General features: G+C 35.1%; 1 protein-coding gene across 1 annotated transcript in view; it reads left to right on the forward strand.

Moving 5' to 3' along the window:
• The first annotated feature begins 4 nt into the window (after positions 1-4).
• The window catches only part of ppargc1b (peroxisome proliferator-activated receptor gamma, coactivator 1 beta), a 75,612-nt gene continuing 62,404 nt past the window's right edge, over positions 5-13,212 (forward strand). The window contains exon 1 of the mRNA XM_073820313.1: positions 5-85. Coding sequence (XP_073676414.1) covers positions 5-85 — 81 coding nt within the window. The remainder of the gene's footprint in view (positions 86-13,212) is intronic.

The raw sequence follows: 13,212 nt of genomic DNA on the forward strand, positions 1-13,212 counted from the left end.
GAAGATGGCGGACTGCGCTTCACTGTTAGATGAGGAGCTCTCTTCATTTGTCTTCAATTACTTGACTGAAAACTCCGGAAGCCAGGTAAGCCACGCACCTTTTCTGATAAAGCAGGACCGTGGCTGTTTTTCCCAGTCTGTATTTTTGCACGTTACTGTCTGTGGCGCGATATACTTGCATCAGTTCATCGATGCTGTCAGAGCGTCTCAGCCGGCGTCTGGAGTCCCTGACGTCTGCGCTTCACGTGGAGTTCACAGGAAATAATGCATATATGCGAAAAGTGACTTATAGGCGAATACTGTGCAGATAATCGCTCTTTTGGACTCTGCGTTCGAGGGCTAGCGATTAGACAAGGTTATTAACTTCACATGCGGAATGAAATAAGTTCAGATGCGTTCATCAGTTTGCCAAAAATCACACCAATTTCCCGGTTTGTGTGTATGTAAGAGTATGTGACACGTGGGTGCTCGTGAACTTGACTTTTAAGTTGCTTGATGGCCAATTGTAGTTTTAATATAAGCGGTCTGATTCCGTACGAGTTCATTGTGAGGTAGACAAGATGAAAAGTAATGTACATCTGGTGTTTTTTTTTTTTTTCAGATATAGATGTGTAGTTTCAAAGTAATGCATCGCAGTGAAGGTATTACTACCATTAATGCATTTATTAAATGCGATCAGTGTTTGGATAATTTATGTTCATCCCCAGACTGTTTTTTTAAAGCTAAAAAGGTGTAAACGGAATGCAGTAGGCTATAAATCACTCATAAAGTTGAGTAACTAATTCCCAATACAGTAGGCCTATACATATGGCTGTTACACTGTGTAGAATATAGTGTATAGATCGAAACTCTTAGCACAATTGACCAAATGTATTGTTTTCGTAAGCGTTTGCGTAACTGTTACAAAACGAGCTTGATGCTAATTAGAGGTAGGCTAGTCAAACGATCTTTGCATCATGTGCCACTGTTGATATTAATAAATAAATGCCGTTTTGCACTTTCGTGCTTGTCATATCAAACAGGCAGTTGTCGCACTGCAAAGTGTTTATTTATAGATATAATGCACGAATAGGGAATTACAATGTAACGCTTAAAAAGCGTACTTTGAAACATGCGGATACTTTTTAACATAACACACTTGGAGATTTTAGGACAAGGATGATGTTAACAATACAGTCCATTTATTTATTATTTTAAACACGTGCTGGTGAAGTATAATATCCAGTATTATAAATTAAATCGTAATTTGTTCGTGTTTACAAATCCCGCGCTCTGTATACACCGTGTCAGGTGTCACTAAAAGGTAACGAATCGTTTTCGCACTCCTTAAAACGTTTGAACGCTTTGAGGAAGCGTTCGGTCCTGTTCGTCCTTTGTCCTTGTGTCAGCGGGAATATTGTAAGCGCTGTAAATGTGCTCGTTTCGGGTTATTGGGTTGAGAGCGCGCTGTCTGGTCTGTGTAATAGTACTCCATCCTCGTGACTAGAGTTACAGAACACAGTTACTGCAGTCATGTGCTCGCCGCCGTATTAGACGTAGTAGAACGAGCGGGGGGCGGGACCACTGACGCGCTTCCACGACAGCCACACACTCCCTCCTCCGGGCGTGCATGTGACTGACTGACTGCCTGACTGCCGCTGCCGCTGCGCAAAGTGGAGCAGTTCAGATCACGACTAATAATTCCACTCTAGGAGGATGTGAAGAGCGTTAGCTTAGCGCCTTTTTGATTTATAAACAGTGTTTATATTCATGCGAATTTTTTTTGGAACGTATTCGAGGAATAAACACTTGAATTTAGACTGTATCTTTAATCTCCAAAATTCTAGAGTATTGATTTTATTGACGAAGAATACTGATTCGAGTTTAAATAACTGTATGAGATGTAGCAGAGTCGAGACAGATATTGATTTGAGATCATGTCTGGTTGACCGTATGTTGTCACATGTGTTAAATGATTGATTTGAAATGATTTATCAATCAGAGAGAGCTGTGCAATAAAGGCTAATTCAAATGTTTTGGTTTGCTGATAATCTGAGAATCAACCGATTTATCGGCCTGTCACTGTAGTGTTATGGAAAGAAACACCTCCATTGCCTTCCTCACTGCATCCTTATGTTCTGCTGTTGACATTTACACACTGACTGCATAAAATCCCAACATTTTAAGGGTTTGAAATCCATTGCACTGCACCAGTTTCTCAGTGGAGCTCGCAGTTGTCGTGATGTGCGGCACTGCAGTACTATGTGTTCAGCTTCCGTGATACGGGCTGAGTCACCTAACTTGACAGAGTCAGGCAAATGTATTTACACCATGAAATGATCCCTCCACCCCCAGCTCGTGTCAGTCAGCTGTGGCTCCCCTCATTTCCACTCATAATTTTCTGCTCATTTGAAATCATAAATATGCAGGGTTGACATGGTCTTTACAGCGAGTTCAGACAATTGACTCTGTGTCTGCTTGTTTACTGAAGCGTTTTCTCTATCGTTTGCCTTATCGCTGTGAAGTCGAGCCGTAAAATCAAATCAGCGATGAAATGAAATGATGTTTCAGATGTTCTGGTAGGAGTTTGCTGGTTGGAATTCACTTGACATCAGATTTGAAGAAATTGCACATTTTTAGTATATTCATTTGAAATCCACTGAGAGCGAGAGTAAAATTAGATACCATAAAACATCACAAGGAATATAATTTGATTTGCTTTTCACAGAAAGGCTTTACCTCCGAACGTGGCTCGATAAATTGGATCGTCAGTTTATGTTTTGCTCTTTTCACTCCAATTACTTCACAGCACTGTCTCTTGCCTTGCTGAGGGCACACTTGTATTTATTAGAAGAGCTGTTTCCTCTCCTGAAGCCCCAGAGGTCCGTCATCTGGCTCCTCCGTCTCTCTTTGGGGACGTGAGGAAGTCTGGGAATGCTCTGTAACAGATCAATGTCAATTTTGGACTGAAAGGGATAGACTGTGGAAAGACAGGGCCTTGATATCAATAATGTACCCCTAGTAATCCATCATCAGCTAAGAGCTCAACTGGCATCAAAGGTTAAAAAACCCTTTCATTGAGTTGTCTGGTAATAGGACCAAGGGTAGGATGTTTTCTGTAACCATATTCCTCAGTCTGCTCTAATATAGATTATCTGGACGGCAATCTATAGATGTACATTCACTTTAGTGTGGTCTGTAATTGATGCCCATGTAGCATTTATGTACGCCCTTCTGCAGTAATGATTGTTTAACGGGTAGTTCTTCCAAAACTAAAGAGAAATTGCTCATGATGTACTTCTGTGTTTCTATGCAATTACCTGGAGATTTTGTCACACGTCGTTGACCCGGTTCCTGGTCTTTTAAGCGTGATGATTGAGTGACTGTCTGAATTCAGATGTTTTTGTTGTGTCATAATGAGGTTACATGTTCTGTGGATCGTTAAAAACGTGCTAGAAGAGAATGCAGTGCAACAGGACTGTAAGACCAGCTCATTGAGAATTGCAGTGTTGCATGACTAGAATTTGATAGCAGCGCTTAAAAAGTCCCTCAGCCATGTTTCCTTTAGTCATAAGACCTGCTCACACAACAAACAATAATTATAAAGATAACTATTTTAGCATCCCCACCAAATGACAAAAAGTTATGTTTAATATAATATAAAATACAAATCTTTGAGCATTTGCTCATCTTGTTCAAATCATGTCAATTCTGATTGCATATTAGTGTTTTTATTGTTCATAAGGTGAAAAAACAGTTCTGAAATTGAAATGTTGCTACTCTGTATTGTTATCGTACTAGTTGTCAAATAACAGCAAGTAAAACTTCATAATTTTGTAATATATGTAACCATGGACCACAAACCCAGTCATAAGGGTCAATATTTGGTCAAGATACAAATATTTGCTAATCTGGAATCCAAGGATAAAATATTGAGAAAATTGCCTTTAAAGTTGTCCAAATGAAGTTCTTAGCAATGCATATTACTAATCAGAAATTAAGATTGGATATATTTATGGTAGGAAATTTACAAAATATCTGCATGGAACATGATCTTTACTTAATATCCTAATGATTTTTGCCATAAAAGACCCATTTTGACCCATCTATCTATTGCTACAAAAATATCTGTGCTACTTACAACTGGTTTTGTGACCCAGGGTCACGTATATTACAAAACTTTATACTTATTCTTAAAAATATCACCTTTTTTGAATTTCACCTTGTCTTTCTTGGAATAGAGCAACTTAGTTTAAATAAATCATCAGATTTTTCATTTTTAGATGAGCTATTGTTTTTGTTATGGAAGCAGCCATTTAGTTTTAGGCTATAGTTTTTCATTCCACTATTAACACCTAGGATATGTCTCGGCTAATAGCTCTCATTTTTTAGAGACAGATTAAAGCTCTCACTGCATTTTAATGCGGCATCCTGGAGAAATGCTTCATGCCAGCATCATCATTTTGCTGTTGTTTTATATTAAGGCGTTAAGTCTCAGCTGTCCTTATCCAACCTCAGCTGAAAAAGAAGTTGCAACCTTTGTATTCTGGGACATAAGGTTATATCTTAGTCTCTGAATCGCTCACGTGGCGCAGATTAGCGTGATAGGCGTTTTGTTTGGTCTCAATTTCAGTGGCATAAATCAATGCAGTATGCATGAGTTTAGTAGGGCAACTGCAGGCTCCATTTGCATGGATGTAGGTTGGCCTGTTTATTTGCAAGCTAAACAAAGTTGCAGGTGTGTTATTCTAATATCAAATCAGCCCCCACCTGTACACTGTGTGAAAATAAAAGCACAGAAAGCTTTTTGTGTCAGATTCAGCCTCTCTGGCGAGTGCATTTGAGGATTATATAACACACACAATGTACTTTAGATCAAATGTACCTGAGTATAAAACTCTAGATGTTTTTTATTATCTGGTCTCTGTCTGTCCCTGTTGTACAGTAGATGACACACACATCCTAAGTGAGATGGAGTGATTTGGCTAAAAATGATATCTCAATACTTTTCAGCCTTTCAACGATATTTGATAGCTTAGTGCTTCGTGTATCTGCTCCAAAATGGCTTGAAGGGTCTCAAATGAATCAGTTCATGATCTACTACAGTGATTCACAAAAATGAATCAGACCTTCCAACTCAAGTCTACTGACATGGAATCTTACTGGCCGAATAAAAATCTCATTAAATTCTAGGGATGTAACGGTATCAAAACTTCACGGTACGGTAATACCTCGGTATGAATGACACGGTACAGTATTTATTGAACTTTTCAAAATTTTTTAATTTTAATAACAAAAAATTATTAAACCATGTAACCATGTTACTTTTTTTCGCAGTACTTTAGCCTACTTTGTGTAATAACAAAAACATTCATTTCAGTGGAAAAATAAGTCCAAAACTCTCTATTTTAACATTTTGAACAATAGGGCTCTACAATCTTTTGCTTTTTTTTATTTATTTTTTTGAGAAATTCTTATGTGTTTTAATTTTTCTGATAATCAAATGAAAGCATAAACATTTATTTATTTTTAATCAAATGAAAAATAAACCCTTTTAATTTTTGGCAAACAAACAGAGGTTTACTATTAAAATCAATACATGGAAGAAAAATTATATTCAGTTTAAAACGTTTAAATAATAATTGTAGTATTTTTTTTCTACAATTAAGTGGTTAATCTTGTTGTAATATTTATTTTTTATTATATATATATATATATATATATATATATTGTTTTATGTAAATTATGTAAATAGGAATATATAAACACCTACATTATACTGTACAAAAGTAATACAAGACTAATGTTCTGTTTCATGTTAAACCGTATTTTTATTTTGACAGGTTGCCGTGAAGTTCTGTGTGTACAGTATGATGTGATGCTAGTTTTCTTAAATGAAACGGTAAAAGTGACACTCACAGCAGCTTTGGAAATTTGAGTTTATCTGTTCATGTGAGATGCAAAAAAATTAGTGTTAGTGTCAAGTGTGCTTCAGTATGCGTGTAGTAAAAAAAAAAAAACGCGTCTCTGCCATTCATACATACAGAGGCAAACGGAACATGCAGGATTCATATTAAAACGGTCTTTTTGCATTTCAGTTTTCACAGACACTAGTCCATATCGCGATTTGAATTAAGTGACAGACCAACTTTTGATTTATTAATCCAAACATCAATGAAGTCCGTGGCATTCCGCGCAATAGTAAAATCCGTTTTTATGAATGGAGTCCTGCGTGTTTTGGGGAAGAGACATTGTAAACACGTGACCATGTAGAGACAGAAATGACATGCCTTCGTGTAAATAAGATAAATAACATAAGGCAATTTAGTTTGTTTAATAAAAGAACAATGTATAGACCTGTTCTATAGGAAAGATAACCTTAAATGAGTTCTATTGTGATCTGGCGCTATATTGAAAATAAAATTAACTTGACGTTCAAGGGGGGCGGGCAACAGACCGCAAAGGATGATGGCCACGTCTGGGCTGATGGGAATTGTAGTTCCCGCTACCTCCCGTTCGCTCCATTCGCCTGAGCAAACTTTTCTCAGAAGACCTATCATTTTATCGAGTCATGCGACCACGGTAGTATCGAAAAAATTTGCTATTGCGGTATGACGGTATTTACAATACCGTTACATCCCTATTAAATTCATATTAATAATTTTGCTCAGTTTTATATCACCAGCAATTAGGGCTGGGCGATTTGGCCTAAAATCAAAATCTCGATTAATTGAACATTTTAACCCGATTACAATTAATGAACGATTATTTTGTTCATTAATAAAATTATATTTAATTATATTTAAATAATATAATTTTTTTTGCCCTCATAGTTCACTGACAAGTTTTGTACAGTAAATATGCGCACATATTACAAGTGAGAGATTTTTGAATGAAGGGTGCACACACTATCTATGATCTACTGTCTATGATTATTTATTGAACATCAGTGTTGAACAACTGAAATTAATGCACACATTGCTTAAAACGAAAAGTCACATTTTTCTTAAATTAGTGAAAATAAATAACTTGCACTTTTGGAAACAAAATAAATTATTTATAAAATAATAATAAATATTAAAAGTAGAAAATAAGCAGTATCTCTTCTAAATAAAATTACTCTTGTATATCCTGTAAATACTTTTTACTGTATAAATACTGCTTAAGCTCTCCATCGACATGTCGGCGGAATAACGTAACGTAACAGAGCGGGGTCACCTGACTCCACACGCAGTAGTGTTTTTAAAGTAATTGAAATAATTGACCTGGAAAAATTTGATCGATTATAGGTTCTGAATGTCGATTTCGATTACTTTTCGATTAATCGCCCAGCCCTACCAGCAATCAGTGATTACATTTCGGAATATTTTTTTTTTTTTTTTTTTTTTTCAGATTATGGCATTCAGGCATATTGTTTTTCTTAAAATGACTGTTAAGTCTTTTGTCTTACATCAGACACAACAGAGAAAGCAGGTCAGGGTAAGGAAATTTCCACATGTTATGAATAGGAAGGGAGCGTACCAATCTTACCATAGCAACGTGACATCAGGGGAAGGCAAGCTCAGACTGGAAGGAACTCACAGTGGGCAAATGGGAACACGTAGGCATCAAAAAACGCAAGTCTATGGTGTAACAGCAGGAAACTGAAATAAAGACCTGCTGTAGGTGTGTCCATTTCAAATATGGCATGTATTCTTCATATTCTTTGTCCATTTCGACTTGTTATTATGACTTATCTGCTGCTAATTGGTGGTCTTGTGGATTATAATATGATAATAATTAAGAGCTGTTTCCAAGCAGCACCTAATGACACAGGTATACAAAAGAATCAGCAGGATTATAGAAACCCAGGAGAAAACTAGGCTCTATCTTTAAATCATCTCTCCACCCATAAGCAATTTTAAAAACTGTTTTTAACCCATAAATAGGCCTTAATTAAATTTCAGTTGTTTTGTTTGAATCGTTGACTTAAGCCGGGTTTCAAAAACACCCAAGAAGTATCATAAAAGTGGTCCATACTATACAACTTGTGTTATACATGTAACTCTTACTAGGCCATATAATGGATTTGTATGAGACAGGTCGTACATTATAGCATGAGCAGTTTTTAAAATAAGTTAGATTGTATGATTCCAAAACTTGAACATGCAAATACAATGTTCAGACCTTAGCTTTGTGATATTATCCTATATAAAACATCTGAACAACACAAAAACAGCAGACGGGATCATTTAGAATGCAAATTCACTCTCTGACAGCAGGTGGCGCTTATGGAACTGCAGCAATACAGCATTTTCTTTTAAATAAAACATTGATATTCATTATAGAGAGCTAAGATGAAAAGAAAATACCATTTAAACTTTTTTATTCTTATAAAACTTCCACCCTCTGTTCAGTATTTAGAATTTTCTCTCTATATTTTGTGCTTCATAAACAGTGATCTTTCTCTGCCTGCTACATTATTTTATTCCTCTTTGCATCCGTCTTCAGCGTCTCTGGCTTCTGTTAATGGCAGTTTAGTTGGTTTATTTGCCCAGTTAAATAATTAGTTGTGTGTTATTCATTTATTTATTTTTTTAAGTTTTCAACCATTATTCAGAAGTGTATGCAGTGAAACAGGGATCTCCTCTCAATTAAGAACGCTTTGTACGTTGCTTATTGTACCAGTATGCCATTTTTTTAAAGGGGACATATGTTTTTTTTTAACATGAACTTGTGTGCATTTGACAGTTAAAGCAATAATACATGAAAGAGAACTTAGTTTAGTACTTGCACACTGCATGACCGCCACTTTTTGTGAGCATGCTTTGGATGTGTGCGCTTAGAAAGTATATATCAGATCAAACCAATATGATTTAAAACACATGTTTTTAGTGCAATAGAAATAATAATCAAAACCAAACAAATGTTTTTTTGGCATAATATCCAAGGTATGAGCTGTAAAGGCATAGCCCTATTCTGGAAAAAGGGGGCGGGGAGCAGAAGCTCATTTACATTTAAAGAGCCATGCACGAAAAACAGCCTTTTTGTGCTTCCACTCAAAACATTGATTTTTAAAATGATATAATCTGTGGGCTATTTTGAGTTGAAACTTTACAGACATATTCTGGGGACACCTGAGACTTAAATTACATCCTGACAAAGAGGCATAATAGGTCTCCCTTAAAAAGCCATACATTTGCGTAATTCAAACCAATTTACAGTTTGAACCGTAAATCGCTCAGCAATTCAGGTTAAACTGTTTTGATGTTTGTCATTTGTTAATTACCAGTGTATATGTGAACAGTGACCACAAAATCAGTTATAAGGGGCATTTTATACATCTAAGCTGAAAAAATAAGCTTTCCATTGATGCATGGTTTGTTAGGATAGGACAATATTTGGCCTATTTGAAAATCTGGAATCTCAAAATATTGAGAAAATCACCTTTAAAGTTGTCCAAGTTAAGTTCTTAGCAATGCATATTGCATATCAAAAATTAAGTTTTGATATATTTATGGTGGGAAATACACAAAATATCTTCATGGAACATGATCTTTCTTAATTTCCTATAATTTTGACCCATACAATGTATTTTTGGCTATTGCCACAAATATACCTGTGGTACTCACGACTGGTTTTGTGGTCCACGGTCATATATATTCATGATAACACAGTTATCTGTGAATGTGAATGGACCTACACATTTTTATGGACCGAACTGACCCAGTTTCTGATGTTTTAAGTGTCGCTGTAATGGTTGAGTAACTCAGTATAGATGCTTTTGCTGTGTCATTCTGTAGTTGCTTGTTTTATGAAATGATAAAGCAGACGGTATTCTAGAAGATCCTGTGCAACAGGACTGTAAGACAAAGTCATGATGAATTGCATTCTGTCACTTGTTGACAAGCAACTGAATTGAATTGAGTCTCCCAGCAATTAAAAAAAAAAGTTTGTTACTTTGAAAAATCATTAGAGATGGGAGAGCTAACCAAAGTCTGAGGAGACTATTGGCACCAATAACCGCCATGACAATGCACTGTGTTCCTTCACAGAGTGTTCTGGCCTGAAGCATCAACCAATCCAAAAGAGGCTGTTCGTTGACTCCTGGTCCCTTTTGTAATTCAGCGAGCACCTGACTCTGCCACCCCATAAGAAAACTTTAGTTTCTCTTGCATCTCCAAACACACTCTCTGTGTCTATGACCTAGTTTAACAATGAACCTTTGGTTTGGAAAGCTTTGCCAACTTTTGACTGCTGTTCTAGAGGTTGGCCAATTTCATCAGTCTGTGTCCGTAGTTTGCTCTTGGACTGCATGACCTTTAGACACTGTCCAGTTTATTCACCTGTCCATTGATGATCTGTGAACCAAACTTGAACTGATTCTAAATCTCATTCTGATGCAGCATTAATTGTAAGCACTCCTCCCTGCTGTTTGAATGTACAGTACTACAAGAACCTGAACCCACCCTCCACCACATTCCGGTTTGTTTTCAACGTGTCAGACGTGGTTACAAGGACTGTTTTGAAACACTAGCATTCCTTTCACTAGTGAGGACTTGTAAATGATTGGATTGTAGACACTCCCAAACAGGTATCAGATATGTCTAAATAAGGAAAGAGTGTTATGATGTAATATGGGAAATGTATGTGAAAGCAGGAAGACAGAAAAAAACAGTAGTTCTTCCAGTTAAAGATATCAAAAAAATATTGAAACAAGACAAATTTGCTAGAGAACCAGCTCTGCATGAGATATTCCACCTTGAGAGACTCTATCTTTAATAGAAGTCTATTTTGTCTTACAGCACTGACATCTTTTTTTCATTTAAGTAAACAAGAAAAGTGCATATTTGATGCAGTGTTGATTCTCAAGTTAAATTAACTGGTTATAAGTATTTTCATTGTAAAACAAGTCAGTGCTATGGTAACTATAGGGCCCTATGAAATCAATTTTATTTACATTTTTTTGGATTCCGTTTTTTTACGTAAATTTTTTTCTAGGCTCTGTTTAAATGGTTAAATGATTTATTTTTCATTTAAAAAGCATGTCTGTCTGACTAACTGAAATCATGAAACTAACATTAATATTGTTTAACAAAGATCCTACAAAATCTGTTAAATTTTTGCTCAAATTCAGATTTTTTTTTTCCAAGTTTTGTTTTACATTAATTTTTTGGATTCCATGTTAATGATTTCATTAAATATTAATAACCAAAACCATCTATAATTAATTAATTTGATTTAAAAAAATGACTTATTATTATTATTTTCTTTCTTTCTTTTCCCCCCCAGAAATACTATTTTCTGTATTTATTTATTTTTTTGTTAAATAAATTCAGCTAGATAATGTCTAATTTTATTATTAATAATTAATAATAATATTATTCAAATTTTTTGGGATTCAGTTTTTTAATTTAAAATTTTCTAGGCTCTGTTTTAATGTTTTTTTTTTTCAATTAAAAGCATGTCTGACTAATTGAAATCATGAAACTAACAATATTAATGTTCAACAAAGATTACATTCTTAAGGCCCTATGAAATGGGTTTTATTTTTTGCTCAAATTTAGGTTTATTTATTCCAAGTATGTTTTCCATTAATTTTTTGGGTTCCATTTAATGGTTTCATTAAATATTAATGACCAAAAGCGTCTCTAATCAATTGATTTTTTTTCTGCTAAATAAATTCTGGTAGATAATGTCTAGCTGTCGAGTAAATATTTAATATTTATTATTAATCATTTTATCAGTAGTAGTAATACTATCATTACATTAAATAATATTTCTGTCACAATTTCTTCAAGTTAAACCGAATTTTTATTTTGATGGGTTGCTGTAAAGACCTTTTATTAAAAAGAAATGTAACATGCTCATGAAGTGACTCTCAGAACAGTTCTAGAGATTGTGTTCTTATACTCAAATATTATATATTAAATATGTGTGTAGCAAATTAATAGTATTTTTGTGGTTTAATATACTGTACTGACCCACTTTTGATGTATCCATTTGAAATTTCGCACAATTTCTGCTAGGGATATTGACCGTTTAACCGTTAACCGACAGTAAGAATTTTAACCAATCAGTTAAACGGTTAAAAAGGTTTTTTTCTATTTTTTTGCTGCATGGTGAAAGAAATAATGCTATTTGTAAGTTTATCTGTTTACTCACGTGCGTCACGTGTGGCTGTACAGACATATTTCGATTCACCTTTACTTAGTAAACTGATGTAGTATATGTAACTCAGTGGCAAGTGGCGTTATTGGGTTATTAGAGAGTGAATACGTAAGTGAATGTATTCAAATTCTGAATGAATTATTCAATAGGCGCTCCCCTTACAGTCACTGGAAAGCTATCAGTCATCTTAGAGTAGTTCATCGCAATCTCATAAAGTTATTAAAAAGTAATAAAATAACAAATTAATCTCTTATTTATATAATACTACACTTTCTTTGTTTTAATGAGAGAGTTCGCGAAAGTGTAGAAATCAGCAAAACTGAAACCGGCACTTTGGGTGGCGATTGTAACATAGCCTCCTCTGATTGGCCACAGTGATAATAAAATCAACATCTATGTCTGTGATTGGCTATTGCTGAACGCTGTAAAAACACACGCTTCTCCACACGCATATGACAGTGGATGGAAGTCCCGAACCGCAAATTGAAAGGATTTTTGTGGTGGTGTTTTTGTCACAGGCAGCGGTCCAGTCTGTCCATACAGCATGGCCACATGTTAAAAACTAGGCACACTCAGGGAATAGGCTGGCCTGTTTATATCTATTATATGTGACCCTGGACCACAAAACCAGTCATAAGGTTAAATATTACAAAACAGAGATATATACATCATATGAAAGCTCAATAAATAAGCTTTCTACTGATGTATGGTTTGTTAGAATAGGACAATATTTGGCTGAGATACATCTATTTGAAAAACTGAAATCTGAGGGTGCAAAAAAATCAAAATACTGAGAAAATCACCTTTAAAGTTGTCCAAATTAAGTTCTTAATGCATATTACTAATCAAAAATTACATTTTGATATGTTCACAGTAGGAATTTCACAAAAAAATCTTGAGATATTTACTTATTTTCCTAATGATTTTTGACATAAAAGAAAAACCAATAATTTTGACCCATACAATATATTTTTGGCTATTGCTACAAATATACCCCAGCGACTTAAGACTGGTTTTGTGGTCCAGGGTCACATATTATATATTTTTTATGTCCGACGGGAAGAACAAGACCGGTACCGTTCT

Source organism: Garra rufa, chromosome 16 (assembly GCF_049309525.1).
Source record: "Garra rufa chromosome 16, GarRuf1.0, whole genome shotgun sequence".
In the NCBI taxonomy this organism is placed as follows: Eukaryota; Metazoa; Chordata; class Actinopteri; order Cypriniformes; family Cyprinidae; genus Garra; species Garra rufa.